Source organism: Eptatretus burgeri, chromosome 16, assembly GCF_056783735.1.
Source record: "Eptatretus burgeri isolate ZD-2024b chromosome 16, Ebu_testis_v1, whole genome shotgun sequence".
In the NCBI taxonomy this organism is placed as follows: domain Eukaryota; kingdom Metazoa; phylum Chordata; class Myxini; order Myxiniformes; family Myxinidae; genus Eptatretus; species Eptatretus burgeri.
This window is the reverse complement of record NC_140976.1, coordinates 43,664,708-43,683,719: the sequence shown is the minus strand read 5'-3', so window position 1 is coordinate 43,683,719 and position 19,012 is coordinate 43,664,708. Positions and strand designations below refer to the sequence as shown.

General features: G+C 43.1%; 2 protein-coding genes across 4 annotated transcripts in view; one reads left to right on the top strand and one right to left on the bottom strand.

The window, feature by feature from the left end:
* LOC147010984 (cationic amino acid transporter 2-like) overlaps nt 1–6,180 on the top strand; it is a 69,736-nt gene extending 63,556 nt beyond the window's left edge. Inside the window, exons 11-12 of the mRNA XM_085859599.1 lie at nt 1,319–1,427; nt 4,069–6,180. Of these exons, the coding sequence (XP_085715725.1) occupies nt 1,319–1,427; nt 4,069–4,193 (234 nt within the window). The 3' untranslated portion in view covers nt 4,194–6,180. The remainder of the gene's footprint in view (nt 1–1,318; nt 1,428–4,068) is intronic.
* The window catches only part of THSD1 (thrombospondin type 1 domain containing 1), a 15,269-nt gene continuing 1,148 nt past the window's right edge, over nt 4,892–19,012 (bottom strand). Inside the window, exons 1-5 of one of the 3 annotated variants that reach the window (XM_085859596.1) lie at nt 18,374–19,012; nt 17,971–18,060; nt 9,228–11,072; nt 5,889–6,083; nt 4,892–5,705 (exon numbers count right to left, since the gene is read on the bottom strand). The exon at nt 18,374–19,012 is cut by the window's right edge and continues 1,148 nt beyond it. In XM_085859596.1, coding sequence (XP_085715722.1) covers nt 5,128–5,705; nt 5,889–6,083; nt 9,228–11,072; nt 17,971–18,060; nt 18,374–18,539 — 2,874 coding nt within the window. In that variant the 5' untranslated portion in view covers nt 18,540–19,012 and the 3' untranslated portion in view covers nt 4,892–5,127. Of the gene's footprint in view, nt 5,706–5,888; nt 6,084–9,227; nt 11,073–17,970; nt 18,061–18,373 lie in introns of those variants that run through there. The other 2 variants (XM_085859597.1, XM_085859598.1) reach the window with 2 other exon arrangements.

Genomic DNA, 19,012 nt, shown 5'->3' with positions numbered 1-19,012 from the left:
AGCAAGATGCGAGGCAGGGGAGACAGCCCAAAAGGGCAGTACTCCATCAAGCTGCAGATGAAGCTTTGTCAGTGAATAGGATTTAAAGTGTGCCAAGAAAGGGCTTTGCACAATGGAGAATGCCCAGTTGGTGGCTGGCTTTGTCAGCCAAATTTTAAATGTGGTTTGCCCAAGAAGGATCATGGCTGATAGTCAGATCCAGGAGTTTGATCAACTTCCTCAAGAGGATTGTTAAGAAAGTAGATATGAGGGTTTGCCAGATAGTCCTTTCGGAGAAAATGACGAGTGATTTGTCAGAATTAAAAGATGTATTCCAAGTATTTGACCAGCTTGTGTCCCCCCCCCCACCCCCCCAAGGTCTGAAGAGGGGGAAGAGGCTGCATCCTATCTGTCTGAATGATTCGGGATGTCATGGCAGAGGGTAGAGTCATCAGCAAATAGATAGAGGATTTTCCAGAGGCATCATTGATGAAGATCAGGAATCGGACTGGTACCAGAACACTGTGTTTGGGCACGCCAGCTTTGACAGAGAGAGGAGATGAAAGGATTTTGTTGGGAGCCATACATTGGCTGCAAGAGTAGAGAACGTTAGTGAGCCATGCTTGGAGTTGGCCTTGTATGCCATAGGCAGAGAGTTTGAAGAGCAAGGCAGGATGTCAGATTGTATCCAAAGCACAAGCTTAACAATATGTCTGAAAAGGAAAGTTTCAACCAGTGCATTATTCTGATATCTATGGTACAGACATCTGGGCATTAACAACAAAAATGGAGAAAAGCCAACAACCAAAAAAAAGCAACAAAAATGTAGAAAAGCCAAAAACCAAAAAAAAAAAAATGGAGAAAAAACAGCAGCACAACACACTATGGAACAAAATATGTTGATAAAAGTCGGCGAAAAGGCAGTGGGATAACAACGTCCACAATGTAGGAAAGTGAATAAGAGTATTTCAAGTTTGTGAGTAAGCATCGAGCAATTTTATTACGGGGAAGGTAGAACCATGATTTTAGACTCACTTGATTAAGGATGTCTGCAATTATGAGTGTGCACTGATCGTGGGGTGTGTGCTTGCATTTTATCAACTTATTTAGGCACATTTCAAGCATGCACTGATGATTGCAATGAATAACTGCAAATTGAAAATGTACCGTCATTGAATGCTTCACAGATTTTCAGCAATTACTATACTTTGAATATAGCTTTGGACAAAAATTCTCATTTTAAAGCTTAGGATTGCTTATTGTTTTAAAATCTGTCCTTTTCTACTTGAAGTAAACACATAACCAACCCTCCTCTCGATCCCTCTTCTTGCACTTCCAGGTACCCTTTGTACCTCTGTTTCCCGTGCTGAGCATTCTTGTTAACACCTACCTGATGGTCATTCTGAGCTGGGAAACGTGGATTCGTTTTTCTGTGTGGATGCTTATAGGTATGAGCACTTCACAACTTGAAGGTTGTTTGAGATGGTTTGATGTATATCATGTTTGTGGGAAGGGAGAATAGTGGGATTTGCATGGTATACACCTTTGTATGTTTGTTTGTATAGCTTTAGAATTTAACTATGTTAAATAGATATTTTCTTCATTCGTGTGCATTATTGACTGAGGGTGTTCCTGTGAAACTGATGCAATGTCCTCTGCTGGTTGTGGCAGGAATTTGGAATTTGTTCAGGGTGCCGGCGATAGCTTGCCCACTGTTCACGAAAGACACCCTGGGATCTTTAACTTCCACCAACTAATTCTGCAACCATGACGCCAGTTTAACAGCCATCCAAGTGATGGCACACACTGAATCACCCTGCCTGTGAAACACTGGGACAATGGTTGAAAGCCTGAAAGCTGGTTGGGACTCAAACCCCTGTGAAACTCTGGCAGAGGCCATGACAGCTGCAGGATAATGCAACATCTCTGTCGGCATTAAAAATCCACGTTCTGTCTCACAAGCACATGGGAGATGGAGGGTGGGGAAGGAGGTTTGGATTGATTGTTTTCTGTGAGGAGACTTGTGAAGGCTTCAGGGTTTGGTGGGGGTAGCAGGGTGGAGATTAATGAGGGTCTCAGGGTGGATTTTGTAGAACCCCTGCAGCCTGTGATTGGTGGAGACTCTTACAGCCTGTGAGTGGATGGCTTTGGGATGGGGTTGAATAATAAACTTGGCTCCAGTTTTATTTGTTATGGCCTGTAGCACACCAAGCCAACATATGATCAACCCACTTTTATTTAGGAAGTGTCACCATCAGAAATATATACATATACATAGTGGCGTGCGCCTGTAATCCAGCTACTCTGAGGCTTGGGTTGGAGGATCGCTTGAGGATGGGAGCTCTGCGCTGGGCCGCGCTATGAGAGGATGTAGGGCAGCCCGGAATCATTGCGAAACCCAATCCTTATCCCTGTGTCGAAAGGGGCGACCAGGGTTGTGTCAGGAAGGGCATCCGGCGTAAAACGTATGCCAAATCAGTATGCGGATCATAACGGATGATCTGCTGTGGCAACCCCTAACGGGAGCAGCCGAACAACAACAACAACAACAACATATACATATACATAATGAGGAAGGGGAAAGAACCCAATTAGGTCAGCACAAGGGTGAAGCTGGAGGGTGCTGTTCATGTAAAAGACTGGTGACAAGATGGAACCCCTTTGGAATCCGTGCAGTCCAATAGTCCTAAAAATGTCAGAAGAGGAGAGACCCAGATGTTGTGTATATGAGCAGCACTGTATCCTCCAGTACCAAACTCGAGGCAAGATTAGGGATCCGAACTGGTGGAGCTGCAGCAAGAGTTCGAGCAAGCACAGCATTCAATGCAGCCCACCTCAGGAGGCCACAATCCAGGCCTCACAGTAGACCCCAATGTAGGCCCAAGGCAGGCCCCAATATAGTCTGCAAGGTAGATACTGCAATAAGGGTTCAACCAAACACAACCATCCGGTAAAGATACTGCAGATAGAAACTCCAACCCGAAAAGGCATTCAGCAATGAGACCTCCTCAAAATCCTTTCATCCTCTGCATCAACTTCCTAGTTCCCTCTCTGCCCCACAGCCAATCACAGGATTTATACCCATGGGCTGAACCATTTGGTCGAACTCGGGGTGGGGAGGGGGAAGAGGAAGAAGGAAAAGAATGGTCACAGACCGTAACATGTGCCCCAGTCAGCATAAAGCCGTGCTTCGGCCTTCCTTGTTTCACTGGTGTGCGTGTGGTGTCAAACAGGAGAAGGAGTGGATGGGTGGGTAGCGGGCTGACAGGATGGCCTAGCGGTATGCACACTTGCCTCCAAGCTGTTGAGCTTGGATTTCAATCCTGACCCAGCTATAAAATGTCATGCTGGTGTTTCACAAGCAGGGTGATTCATCATTGTCTGTCTGCTGTGCTTCATATGGATATTAAACGGGTGTCCCATCTGCCAGCATTCATTCGTGGACATCAAATATCCCATGGTGTCCTTCGTGAAGAGTAAGCGAGCTATCGCTGGCACAGTGGCCAAATGACAAATTATTTCCGTAACCTGCAGATGGCTTTGTCTCAGCAGCACAGCCATGCCCTCTGCCAGTGATGGTACCCCACAGCCTTGTGCTGCATACGAATGAAGAAGTATGGAGATAGGTTATTTACTGTATGTGTGGTTTCATCTCATCTGAATTGCTTTGCACATTGTGTCCTGTAATATTTTACTTGAGGAATGTCTTGCCAAATGTTGCTGCCATTTTGTTGTACAACTAATCGGGTTAATTTTGGATGCCTCAAAGGTTAAATATATTTTAATCCTGTTTTGGATTAGCCTCCTCTGCACCACAAGCCAGCGTTCAGCATTTGCTCAAGCGGTTTGAGTTTGGCCATCTTTTGCAGTCTCGGCCCTGAGCGTGACGATAACTCTCTTTGGTTGCATGCTGTTTATGCGATGTTATGAAAATGAGGCACATGCTGAATTGATTTGTTTGGTTTTTGTTATTTAGTATAAGGATGGTTATGGTCGTATAGGATTGCCATCTGTGGAGAGTCACTTGTGTCAGTTGATGTATGTAGGTCTAAAAATGTCACCACACTCTTGATGCTGTCTTTCTTGCAGGCTTTATCATTTACTTCTTCTATGGAATATCACATAGCAGCGAGGGGAGGAGTACCATTTCAAATGTTCCACCATGTGAGAGAGATGGAGAACTACATTCACTGGATCAATTTAAAAGGATCTGAGGCAGAATAGATAACTTGGAGGCAATTACCGTGATAACTTGTGAACTGGAGAAGGAATTCCAACTAAACTTGGCAAAGGTATGAACTGATTCGATTTTGGGTTCAACAGCTCAAAGGTCATGTGCTCTTTTAAAATCGCTTTCGATCATCTCTCGTTCGAAGCCTTTGACCTTTTTCTCTCTTTCTTTGTCCCTCTCTCTCATGTGACCTTTAATTGAGATTAAACGAAACAATGGATTGACATCTAATGTGGGTGGAGGCATACCCGTTGAGACATTCACATCAAATTGTATTTTCCCGTTTTCATTACTACGTTACAAAATGGCAGCTGTTCTTGTGTTGAAGTTTCACTCCAGGCAATCCTTGAACTTATCTTGTGACTTCTTGCCTTCATCTCCATGTGGCTCATGAAGGAGCTCCAGATGCCTCCCCCATTTCCCCTTTCCCCGTCCTGCAATGCCACTCCAATGATATTTATCAGCTTCCAAGTCTGAGCATTTCATTTTGTGCAACACAATCTGAAAGGAAGTTAAACTACTAAGCTTTACATTGCCCTGTATGAGTCAGACCCCCCCAAAAAATTATCTTTACAGGGTATTTTTTTTTAAAACAACCCAGATGGTAACTTGAAAGGTCTGATGTTTGTTTATGTGATGCATTTATTTTATTTTGTGCTCTTGTCACTGGTTCTTATGTACTTTTATTTTTATTTTTTTATTATTATTATTATTCTTCTTCAACTTTTACAACCTTGAAACATGGTTAGGAAAAGTACGACAATTTCTTTCAAGAAGCATTTGTATTATTTAAGGACAAAATTGTGAGGCCCATCACACCAGTGTTCTCACATGTTTTCAAGAACATTGTTGTAATATTTTGTTATTTGTATTCGTTGATTCTCCTATGCATGTTTCCTTGTTACATCTCCTCACTGTCATAAGTACAGAGTTTGTGGCACAGACCTCAACTGTGAGGGTGTTGGCATATTCTGGTACTCTTTGGGTGTGCTTGAATTGGTACTCTGTTCTTCCGCACTATATACCAATCCCTGTTGCTGGAAACGGACTTCAGAAGATGGCCTCGCATGCCTTGGCCCACTCCAAGTTGCCCTACGTTCCGTGCTATATGCCGAAGGCAGCCCGTGTTCCAGCTGTATCGGTTCTATTGGGAGAAGGCCATTGAGTGCCCACACTGCTTGCTCTCCAACGGAGTGTCGCAGCACCAGGTACGTTGTTGTTCCTGCATCTCGACCTTCACGGCGGAGTCGACGCAGCTGCTCCTGAGCAAGAGCATAGCCAAAAGAAGGTGGGGCCAGGTGTCTGTGGCTCTGGTTTATCTCCTGCATTGCTACAGCAACTGGTGCCATGGAGACGGGACGCCGAAGGCGGGCGTGCAGCACCAAGGCCAAAGTTGCCACGATAACGATCGAGCAGAGCACCATTCCAAAAGCAGTGATCCCTCCAGCTAGACCTGAAGTTAATGGTGGAGCTGAATCGTCACTGTTCGTCTCAGCTGCAAAAAGAAACAAAAATAAACAAGTGATCATTGAAAACTTTTTTTTTTTTTGCAGAGGATGTTGAATTTTTCTTAGTTTTACAAATTTTGTTTCTTAGCTTGAAGCATTTTCCTTCCTATATGCAAAATTCCAAGGCAGCAGACAGCTTTATCAGTGATGCATTTTTGGTGTTGTGGTACCTGTGGTTGTGTGGAGTGTAACTTGTGGACAGTCACTCAGGAAGCAGGGAGTGACTTTATCTGCCAACTCTGCACCACATGTTCTCGGAACAGGGTTTCCATGGCTGCAGAGCCATTCCCTCTTCCGTATGCCAATACCACAGGACTCTGAGCATTTCCCCCAAGGCCCCCATTTTCCAAGGCTCTGAATGGACACTGTAATGGACATCAGAATGTGCAGATGTTTGTAAATGTTATTGCTATCCTTTTTTTTTTCCTTTTTTAAAACAATAAAGTATCGCTTCTTTTTCCATTTTAAGTGTTTGTCTTTTTTGGTGTACCTATTCTTCTTTTTTTTGTAGAATTCGAACTACCCCCCACCCCACACTTTATTTATTTATTTATTTATTTATTTTTATACATGGCCTGCTCGGCTTTGTTCGCCTTCAGAAAACATAGGACGTATGTGCAGGATAGAAAAGGTGTGCTAATTGCTTGGTGATCTTGCTCTACCTGCTGAACGAAGCTGCCGTGTTCGTGTTGCTGTGGGGAGGCTAAGGGCGTGAACAGCTCGAGTGGTTAATAAGATAGGTATGTGTGTGGAACAGCTTGAGTCGGTCTGATGGGAGCACTGCATCCCACTGTGCAGTCACAAGTGGTTGTGGCACTTCCTGGGGTGCCTGCATCTAGCTCATGTGGCTGTAGTGTCATGTGTTGAACATAACACAGGATGATGACTGCAGGCTCGTGTAGTTCCTGCAGGTCGGTCTGGGCAGCACTGCTGATCGGTAACCTGAATGTCCCAAACTAATCAAGATGGTGGTTCTTCAAGATGGGGAGTGGTTAAGAAACAAGGGCTGGATAGGTATGTGGAATCGATGGGAGAGATGTTGAGGAAGTTGGTAGGAGGATACAAGTTACACATGGAAGGAGTAATGGAGTGGGAATAAAAGTGGAAAAATGGGAAGGATGGATAGTTATGGCGTGTGTTATGTTGGCTTGTCGGCCACAAGCTGGAATGACTGATATGAAAAAGCAGGGGTTCAGGATCATTCTGGAGAGGATGATTGGAATGGTTGAGCTGAGGTTGATGATGTGCATTGCAGGAGACTTTAACGTGCTTGTGGGAGTAGCGGAACCAGGTGAAGAGGAATGTTGGGGAATGAAGAATGGAGAGGATCGGGCTGGTGGCAAGAAATGGGATGGCCATAGCTGGTTCGTTTTTTTTGCAGAAGTGGGACACCCACAACATTACTTGCAGCATAGAATGGAACTGGATTTGTTGGTAGTGGACAATCAAGGATTGTAATGTAGTGGGAGGAAGAGTATGTCACCACCCAGCATCAGCCATTGGTGTTTGTTCTCTGCATGAAGAAAAGGAGGGAAGTCGGAAGATGATTAGGTGGGGAAAGTGCAGGGGACAATGTCACGTAGAGTACAAGGAGAATGAGGGCCAGGTGTGAGGAACTTGGTGAAGAAGCAGGAGGAATGGAGAAGTGTTTAAGGGAATTGCAGAAGTTTTATGTGGAAGGACGTTGGAAAAGGGTGCATTGTCGAGGGATAGAAACCAGATATGGGGGACGGAGAAGGTGGTGAAGGACATTTGAAGAGGATGTAGAAGATCAAGGATGGGGGAGGCAGCTGGATGTGGGGTTGCTGCACCTGTTTGGGCAGAATAAGGTAGCAAGGAGAGCTGTGGATAAGGTGAAGAATGATATGAAAGATGTATAACATTTGAAAGAGGATGGTGGGAGGAATATATATATATATATATATATATATATATATATATATATATATATATATATATATATATATATATATATATATATATATATATATATATATATCGGCTCATGACTGAGGAGGATGGTAAGGACATGGGACAGTGATGAAGGATGGTGGTGGGAGGCTCATGACTGAGGAAGCGGGATTGATCGGAGCCTCTTAACTCGGCTGGGAAGGGTATTTCAAAGAGCTGTTGAACCAGGAAGGAAGCCACGGCGAGCTGGAGCTACCGCGTTATGGATTGCAGGGGTAGTGGAGATCTTGGAGGAGGAGGTGTGGACAGTCGTAAAAAAGATGGAGGGAAGAGCGCCAGGCATTGAGATGTGTACAGAGATGCTCGTTGCTACAGAAGTCGGAGTCAGTTGGATGAAGAGGCTGTTGAATATACTGTATGTATAGGGAAGGTTCAATTCTGGAGGAGTGATCGATGGTTAATTGTGCTGATGTGGAAGGGGAAGCGTGATGTTCAAGATCCCTGGAAGTACAGGGGCAATACGCTCCTAAGTCATGTAATGAAGGTGCTGGAGGGAATTCTGGACTGGAGGTTAAGAAAGAGTGTTAGATGGAGATCGGAGAAGAGCAGCAATGTATGGGGAAAGGGTTTAGAAAGGGTATGGGGATGACGGATGGGATGTTCACCCTGAGACAGCTGGTGGAGAAGAGGTTGAAGGTGCAAGGTGAGATGGCATTGGAATTTATGGACCTGGAGAAGGCCTGCGGCACTGTACGGAGAGAGGTGGTGATGGGGACACGAAGATAGATGAGAGTGCCTGGAGCAGTGAGATTGGCTGAAAACGGACGGGGCCCACTTAAAGAAGGTGGACATCGACCAAACCGTTTGATCATGTTCATCCTTGAGAACCTGCACCAATGCTCAGAGGCAAGGATGTGTGTGTAGTAACCTGGAACACTAGAGTGACCACGTCGAATGTGGGCTTTCCAGAATGACCAATGCCTCGGACCTTGGTGACTGGACAATGCCTTACCCCAACCCAGATAAATTGAATTGTGGTACAGACAAGATGTACCAAATTAACTCCTCCTGCATTAATCCCTTGTTTCTCATGATAGTATGATTTAATCATGGTGACAGTAAAAGTATTAAATGAGAGCTTGTTGAGGGGTTCCTCATGAAATCCCGTTGCATTTATATATGCAAGTCCAACTTCATAGAGCATTGTGATTTATGACTCTAACCTGGCATTTATGCCTTGTTCCCTCCAATGTGTTAGTCCCGTTCTCACGAATGCTCCACATACCGCTGTGCTGGGACTATGGCCAAACCATGAGAACATTCACATAACAATCCCGGCGACCTACCACAGTGGTCGAATACCCTTGAAACCATGCCTGAATCGGGTTAATTCCACCAGTTACTTTAAATATATGGATAGTGCAATGATGCTTATTCATTGGTAGTGTGGTCGCTTCCATGAAGCTTGACCTTGTGCTGGAGCAAGAAATATTCATGGGCTGTGTTGTCGAGGTAAGGTATGATTGTTTATGTGAAATTAGTCCTTGAACTCCCAGTGCATAATCTAGTTTATGGTTGGGTTGTAATGCATTCCATACCATGTGTGTTGGCTGTTGGGAGGCACCGTCGGGCTTTCTCAAGCGGAGGAAGTGTGCCAGGTGCAGAAAGGAAAGAAAAACAGATGTCCAGTGGTGCAACAGCTTTCGCTAATCTACTGCAGTCAAATTGGACCGCATCCTGTCCTGGAAGCAATACGACGTGTGCCAAGGTACGACCAGTGTTCGATGCATCGGTGTAGGATTGGACATCTCCTGCATGTGCCACAATGGCACCATGTGCTTCATGGCATCGTGTAACTACTGCCACCTGCAGTTCACCAGTGCACTGCTCAGGTGTGAGGTGCAGATGAAAAGATGCAGGTGTTTTTACTGTGATTGCCGGACTTTGACCTGGTCCTGGCCTTAATGAGGCCTTGACCAGGCCTGGGCGATCGAACAAACCACAATCAAATGCCAGCGAGTGTTCAGCCGATGGTGGAGGCAAAGGCAGACTGGCAAGGAAGATTGATTCGGTGGTACTTGGCGTTCGGTAAAAGATGTCAACCCAACCGTTTACCTTTTCTGCAGTTTTGGTTGGAGTACTTTGGCTTAATGCTGTGACTCCATCGTTTATCTTCCTGTCATAGACCCAACCTTTGCTGCTTGAAAGAAGGTCCCGTGAGGACAACTGTTCTGTACGACCTGTATCAGAATCTGGGGTTGATGCTAATCTTGAACCTTTCACAATTGCTGTAAAACTGTTTCCCATCACACCTGGTGACGTAAAATAATTTGAGTTTATGATGGCTGTTGCTTGACGCTTGACATGGATCGAAACAAGTGGAGTTGCATTCGTGGGCAGGCTTTGTTCAGCACTCTCTCCCAAAATATTACTTGTGGTTTGTGATGAACTCGTTTGAGTAATTTTGAACTCGGCAACATCAGCTACAGTCCTTTTATTTCCTTGAGGGTCTGAGTGATTCTGTATTGATGGAGTTTTACTTGTGCAGGTCTCGTGTGGAATTTTGCTGGAAAGGAAACTTTCAGTTTGGATACTGTCCCAGGCTTCCACTTCATCAGTGTGTGATGATGGTGGGGGTATGCTCGTGGTCTGTGAAGCCATTGCCATATTTGCTGGTGTTGTTTCTTGAAGTAGGCTGTATGTGGGTGTCTCAGTTAACATTTTACTTTGGCTCAACAATGATTGTGTTTGGGTAGCAAGAATAGATTTTCTCAAAGAATCTGGAGATGAAAAATCAATGTGTGTGTGCATTTCAGTCAAACCAGGTACGGCCAAAATTGTGTCAAGGAGACCTTTATTTTCTCTGATAGTTGTGGCAGTGCTGGGGTTGTAGGGTTGAGAAATTGTGTTCATGCTGGAAACTGTAATGTCATCATTCCGTGAGGCTTCTACGTCATCCCGAGATGTCACAAGTCTTCTGTGTGGGGTAGAAACTGGAACACTTGTCAATTGTTCAAAAGTCTTCATCGTGTCGGACTTCTGCCCCCCATGAAGCTCAATCCTGTTGGTGACAGAAGGATGGCCATCCATTTGCTGAGATATCATTTGTTTTAGCCACACAGATCGTGGATTATCTGTGTTGTTGATGGAACTTCTTACTATGCTGCGCCTCACCCTTGACCCAAGGCGCTTAAGGAGGGAGGGATCATGCCAGGTGTCCAGTGGAATTTTTGAACAACAGTGGGCAGTTGAGGGGATTGTCGTGGATCTGACTTGGACAACGTTAGGCCTGAAGACCCGTTCCGGAATGGAAATGGTGAGAGCCGGGCAGCATGAAGCATTGAAGCATGGTGCTGAAGATGTGTGGCCAGCCAAAGTGGTATCCGCAGCCTCGTGGTTTTCTCCCAAGGTTGCACTGGGTCTGGTTTCACCCACAACAAAAACTGTGACAAATGGTTGTACACATCAATTTCCATCGTCAAATAAAAATGCACATGTAAAGATCGTGTTTTTGGGTTCTAAACAACGAATAGAAATATTAGCTGAATATTTTGAAACCAGACTCTTAACTCGCCTGTTCAATCATTTATATAAATTACAAATGATAATGGTTCTCGTGCTGATCCTTGAGGCACCCCATTACTTACAACTTCCTAGTCTGACATTCTCCCTCAGACAACCACCCTTTCCTTCCTATCCATAAGTCAGTTCTCAGTTTAGTTAGCAACTCTATAGTAATAATAAATGGAGGGCTGCGATCTGAGAATGCTGTTGCTTCCCGGTATAGCCAACTCGTCATGTTAGCCAATTGGTAGCACTTTAAAATCTGCCTCCGAATGAAAACAAACTTTCTTTTTCCAAAAAGCGGGACACCAAGACTAAACACTTAATGCCTCCTTCCTTGAACCATTATATTGAAAATTAAATAAAATTAAAAAGTGAAAGAATTGAAAAAAAATCAAGAATCAAAAGATGAAATAAATCAATTTTAATCACTGAAAAATGAAATTTTGAAAAAAAAAATCAAGTCATTGAAAATAGGTGGAAATTAAAAAAATTAAACATTTGTTTTCATTGAAAAATTCTTCAAAAAGTGGGAAACTATGGACACCAAGTCTAAACCCTTAATGCCTCCCTCCAGGAACCATTATATTGAAAATTAAATGGAATGATTAAAGATTTATTTCATTTTAGATCATATTTTTCAATCATTGAAAAATGAAATAATAATGAAATTTTGAAAAAAAAAAAAAAAAATTGTAAAAACAAAAAAGAATCCAAAAATGAAATGAATCAAAAATAGCTTTCATTACTTCCTCCTATCCCACCTGGAACTTATCTCCAACCCTTCCTCACCTGGAAGATAGATCCCCTCTTTGCTCTTGTGCAAATGATGTAGCAAAATCATGATTTAATAAGCCTACTATATCACTTTCATCAATAACAACTGAGCTATTCTACAATGGGCCGACACCCGTTTTAACCTGCTTGTTACCCCTTGCATACAAATAACAGATCACCTTGATGGACACAAGTTCATCCGTAAGACACAGCATGGCTTTGGATAAAGGCACTCCTAATCTATTGAAACATCTGGAAAATCCTTTATAAATGAATTGATGAAGGTATCCCAGTTGATGTGGTATACATGGACACGTCCAAAGCTCTTGACATTTTCACACTTGAGTAGCTTGTTGGCAAAATTGCAGAACACTGAGTCGGTGGCAAAGTTCTACAGTGGATCAAGGCATGGTTCTCTGGTTGGAGATGGAGGGTAATCACACAAGGTGCTCAACCAGAGTGGCCGGATGTTACAAGCTTTGTAGTACAAGGATCAGTGCTTGGGCCGTTATTTTCCTAGTCTATATGAATGACTAAGATGAAAATTTCCATGAAGATACTGATCAGCAAGCTGTTAGTATGATACCAAAGTATTACACAAGGGATCGGACAAAGAAGGAATTCAAAACCTGCAGCAAGACATAAACCACCCCCAGACTTGGACAGAAAAGAAAGTCACTTGATCCTCCTCTTAATGTGCCTCAGCAACCAAGGAAACCAACAGAATCCTTGGTATGACATCAATAAACTTCATATGGAAATAAGAAAAATATATAACGCATATGTACAATCCCTCATTCTTCCACACTTTCACGATTGTATGCAAGTTTGGAGTCCTCCTCGAGAAAAGGATAAAAGGGTACTGGAAACAAGCAAGGGCCACAAACTCATCCCAAATATCGGAGAACTACCATATGAAGCTGGACGAAGTGGATTGAACCTGACGACAACGGAAATGAGAAGATGATGCAGAGACCTGCTCCAAACTTACCACCTCTTCCACTTGATAGACATTATAAATGAAGAGAAGATGGAGACCTGCTCGAAACCGACCTCATCTTTCACCAAATAGACACTATAAATGAAGAGAAGACTATGCAGAGACCTACCTCATCTTTCACCCAAAGGACACTATAAATAAAGAGAAGACAAGACAGAGACCTACCTCCTTGTTTCATCAGACGAACACTATAAATGAAGAGCAGGCAATGCAGAGACCTGCTCCAGACTAACCTCAGTTTCCACCTGATAGTAGACACTATAAATGAAGAGTTACTCTGAATGAGCAGAATATACAGGTATGAAGGGTCATTCACTGAAACAAAAAAAAAAAAACATGCTCATCTGGATGTCAGGAAATACTGATACAGCCGTTGAGTGGTAGATGAATGGACTTAACATCCAGACGGTGCAGTAACTGCCAAATCAGTACTATTCTTGAAGAAAGAACTCTCAAGGCATGTCGTGGGGCAGATAACAGCAATTTTTGAGGGGAATCGTGCAAATGATGATACAAGCATCAAATTTGGCACATTTGTTCTCCAGGGGATTCTAATCAAATCTGCCTGATTGGCCATTTGAAAATCCAAATTTTGAAAAATTTGAAAGAAAAAAAAAAAACTTCAAAAAAGTCAAGATCACCAATCAATGTTGGATGCTGACTGAGATTGGTGAATGTTTCAGAAACATCATCAAAGACGTTCCAAGTCTGCCATGCAGTTTTCTTCCCTTTACCGCGGAAGGCAGACACGACGTCACATCCAGTGAACTTATGGAAGTATGGGATCCCTCTTGCTTTCTCAGGCCCTATTGCAGAAACTACCTCATGGACTGGATTCCATCGCACCTTGGCTCCTTGGTCAAAGGCAATCCACATGTTCTCAAGAACTAGTTCCTGTAAGGATGGCAGTACAGATATTGCTATGACTACTACGTCCGTGTCATTAGCCTTAATGATAATGGACTTGCTACCATCCGTCGTTGCATCCCTGGCATGTACAAATATTCGAGTGTCAGCTTCTTCATGACAACATGGAGACACAGCATCCAGTGACTTCCTTGTGTTGCTAATGGCATCTTCTCCTTTTGTGACAATGACTGTGCTTGTCGTCTGTGCTTCACACATCTTTTCCACAAGGAAGTGAAACAGTTCAGTCTTGTTGCAGTCATCTCGAAGAAAGCTTCTCCAGTTAAGGCGCTGTCACACCTTAAAGATTTAGCCAGAGTATGCCGACTTATGAAAAATTTGTCTAAAACGATGGCACACGTCGAATACTTCATGGGTAAGTTTTGATAGCATTAAGAGCACGCTGAAAAACACTGGCATATGTCGTAGTACGCTGGCTTTCATTGTTGTACTTTGCGGTTGTCCTCAAATTTTAGCATGCTTGAAATTTTACGACGTATGCCAGCGTATGACTCACACATTCCGCTACGCTGGCCATAAGTTGTAGGCACGTTATGCGATCGTTGACACACGTCGACACACGTTACTTGTAAGTTACTCATAAGTCGAAACACGTCGAGGTAATGATTAGCGTACCCGAAACTTATTTATAACCTATGAGTAATGTGTTGTAGGCACGTTACACGATCGTTGACACACGTCGAGGCACGTTATGCGATCGTTGACACACGTCGAGGCACGTTACTTGTAAGTTACTCATAAGTCGAAATACGTCGAGGTAATGCTTAGCATACCCAAAACGTATTTCTAACCTATGAGTAACGTGCTTTGAACTTATGTGTAACGTACCTCCAACGCATGTTGACATATGTCGACGTATTTGATTGACGTCTTCCGGACGACCACAGAACTTACTGAACGTGTTTCTAATTTACAGCTACCGTATAATGGCGTATTGGCAGCGTTTAAAAAAAAAAAAACAATAACTTCCAATAGTTCGTCATGTGCCGTTACGTCACGTCCGATTGCCTCTTCAGTTTGCTCATGTCATATTCTTCGTTCCTCCTCTGTGAATATTTTGTTTGAGGATATTGTCACGTCGACGTCGAAACTTAAAAGCAAATGTCCGAATATATTTTAAAATTCGTGATAGAATAAAAAAAATAACAATAATAATAAAAAAAACAACAACAACAACTACAGATATTTCTTCACGTGCCTTCACGGAGCCAAGGAGAAAAAAAGAAAATGTGCCTTGATGGAGAAAATAAGTTTCGGGTATGCAAAACATTACCTCGACGTGTTTCGACTTAGTTTACAAGGAACTTGTGTCGACGTGTGTCAACGATCGCATATCGTGCCTACAACTTATTCCCAGCGTAGCGGAACGTGTGAGCCATACAGCGAGTATGGCGTAAAATTTTCAGCATGCTTGAAATTTCACGACGTACGAGACGTTCCACGAAATATGACAGCGTACTTCATCGTTTTTCAGCGTGCTCTTAACGTATACACAACTTACCCATACCGTATTCGACGTGTGCCAGCGTTTTAGAGACATATTTCATAGGTTGGCATATATTGGCTAAATCGTCAAGGTGTGACTGCGTGGTTGACACTTCCAATTCTCAGGCGGTTATGATTTAAATCGGCGAGCGGCAGGTTTTTAACAGGCTACGCCACAAGTTCGTCGGCGATACGTGCAGCGCGCTATGCCTAAGTTAAACTATCGTTGGGCATAGGTTGTGAACGCCGACAACAGGCTAAGCATTCGTTGGTATAAGTTATCTATAAGACAACGAAACGTTCTGTGCCCGTTACTAATATGTTATGCATACGACCAACACGTTATGAATACGACCAAAACTTAAAAAAAAATCAAAATTTCAGCGTACGCCAACGTTTTACATACATTTTTATACGTTGCCATTGCTGGCTAAATCGTCAAGGTGTGACAGTGCCTTTACTTGGGGTCTTACTGGTTCCTGTCACTCTTCTTCTGATTCCTTGCCCCCTTTTCGACCTTGCCTCGGACTTCAGACTTGACTTCTTGTACACATCAAACACTACGTCCACCCTCTCGTAACTGGCACCATAGGATTCCACCTTTGGGATGATGTCTTCTTTCGCATAGTCATCAAATATTTTTGAAGTGCGTGGAGGTAGGGCATTGATAAGTGCTGAGCCATCAACGATGACTGCATCTCCCCTTGGTTCTCTGTCTGGGATGTTCACTTGTGCTTCAAGAATTTCAGCCAGCTGTGACTTCAAATTTTTTATTTTTTTATTTTTTTCAAAATTTGGATTTTCAAATGGCCAATCAGGCAGATTTGATCAGAAAGCCCTGCAGAACAGAAATGCCAAATTTGATGCTTGTATCATAATTTGCACGATTTTTCTACTATCTACTACACTAATGTGGTTTCAACATTGGGATACAATTATCCCATTGTGCAACCCAACCATACAAGGTGGTTCCTGACCAAAGGATCTGGAGGATTGGCATGTGATACTTCAAGTTGGTATGACTTTCATGCTCGTTGTCATAATCACCTCTGGCTTATCTCGATTTTTTTCTTGACTATTCACAGTTTACTCTTATATTGTTTCCAATATCGCTTCAGTGCAGTTATTTTCTACCAGCTAAGTAGCTCATGCTCATTAATGTTGTATGTATTCCTCACATGCTTTGCTACATCGTGTATCGGTTCATTACAGAGAATGAAAAGTCAAAAACACCTGAAGTATAGAACAAGCCAGTAAATGGAAATTAGTTTTGACTATTGTGCACATTCAAGACCCAATTAGATTGATAACTGGAAGGGCACTCGGTAGAGCGCATATCTCCGCCACGTAATGCCTGATCCACGGTAACATATCGGGCCCAATCGATACATTTTCGAAATATCATGCTATACAGTACTATATAGTTTTTGACCCCATCTCCAAATGGTGAAGAATCACTTTAAAAACTAAATAATTCTCGGATCCAGATCTTCACTAAAATCTAATCAGTTCGTCCTTGTCACACACCGAACCTGTCCACAAAATTTAATCCGGATCTGTCCACAACTTTTTAAGATATCCTGCACACAAACAAACAAACGCACAAACAAGAAAAAGACGTCGTGCAGAGCACGATACTTGCAAAATCCACCTCCTCTCCAAAGGTTGCCATGGATACATCAAATTTTCCATTTTCATTAAGATTAAAATTGACAATCTTAATCAACGCTCAGGTCAATCGGATGAAAATTGATTGCTTTTCACATTGAAATTGATGGTTTTATAAGTTTGACCTTTTGACCTCGACCAGTTGGTTTCCCAATTCGGTGACGCAATATGCAAATCCTGTTCAACTTTCAAGTCAATGGGATGAAAAATGACGATTTGAGAGATTTGACCTCAAGATCAATCGGCTTCTCAGTTGAGACTACCTCTACAACTTCGTGAAGTTTCATGACGTTCGGTTTAGAAATGCGACCTGCAGACGATTGACAAACAAACAGACAGAGAATAACAAAATCGACTGACCACTATACTTGCAAATCTTCCATTTTGCAAGTCACAAACAAACACACAAACAGGCAGTGGTGAAACAATAACCTCCATTGCCCATCCATCGCATATGGAGGAGGTAATAACTGTTTTAGTCACAACAAACGCAAGGGCTGGCAGGATGGCCGAGAGGTATGAACACTCACCTCTGAGCCGTCAAGCTTGGGCTTGAATCTCGGCCCAGCTACAAACCGTCGTCCTGGTGAATCGCGGGTCAGCCAAGGCATCAATGTGTATATGCCATCCCTCGGATGGACGTTAAACTGAGCGTCCTATCTGCCAGCATTAGTTAGTGGATGGAAAATATTCTACGGTATCCTTTATGAAGAGTACGTGAGCTATCGCCAGCACCCTGAAATTCCAAATCCCTGCTCTTAACCTACCATAGTGGACGTTGCATCAGCAGCACAGCCACCCCCATAACAAATGATGCCACCTCGCAGGACCGCAGACATGTACTGGATACCAAAGGATAAGTAGACCGCAAAGCCCTTTTCACAAAACAAAAGTGATGTTGAAAGAGATTAATAACTCACAAATCGAAAGTGGGCAGAGTAGACACAGAAAAGGACTTTCCATCTCATTTTCTTCTTTTTCCAGCTCTTCTGGACGTTGGCATTGTAAACCTAGAATGACAAGGCATTTAAACCGGTGTATCGTTTCGGGTTACACATTAAATTTGCTCGAGGAAGAACTCGATTCAAGATGTTTAGTTTTGATTGTTGCGTTTTTGTTTGTTGATCAAAAGCTGCTACATATGAAGCTACAATAAAGAGCATGAGCTCGATGGTGATGATATTCTGTTTCTCACATCGATGGATACAATCTGGCTATATTCAAGCATTCGGTCTCGTTACGTATCTCACTAAAAAAAAAGGACAGAGGGAAACAAAACTTGTTTTAATTCTATCACATGAAAATAATTTTAACAATACATACATCCACAGGAGATATTTACACGAAATTGACAATCCGTACCACCAACAGCCAGCAATGTCCAACAGGTGTCTGAAGGTAATCTGCGATGCAAGTCTGCTGCTGCTGCTGCTGCTGCTGCTGCTGCTGCTGCTATATCCTTGTACCTCTCAAGAGGCCGGTCCACCATCAAGAGGAAAGGAGAGAGAGGGACAGGAAATGTGGGAACTTGGGAGGGGGAGTTGGCAGGAAACTTCGATTGAAGTCCAAGCTATTGTTTCAAAAGTCTGAGATTGCAGTTCTATGTCTGCATCAGCTCACAATCAGCAGTTTGAGGAAAGAGCTTTGGAGGGTTGTAGGAGTTCATAAGAGTATGGGATATGCTTTTAAAAACATAGCTATATTCACTTGGAAGATACAAAATAACAATTACAAACACCAGATGAACAGATCACCTTACAACACACACACACACACACACACACACACACACACACACACACACACACACACACACACACACACACACACACACACACACACACACACACACGACTGAGGAATGCTTATACATTGTGAGCAATAACGAATAGTGCATCCCCATTGTCTGGGGTCAGTCACCTGCATTTTTTTCATTTATTAGGTCAGCGAGCTGACCTAATA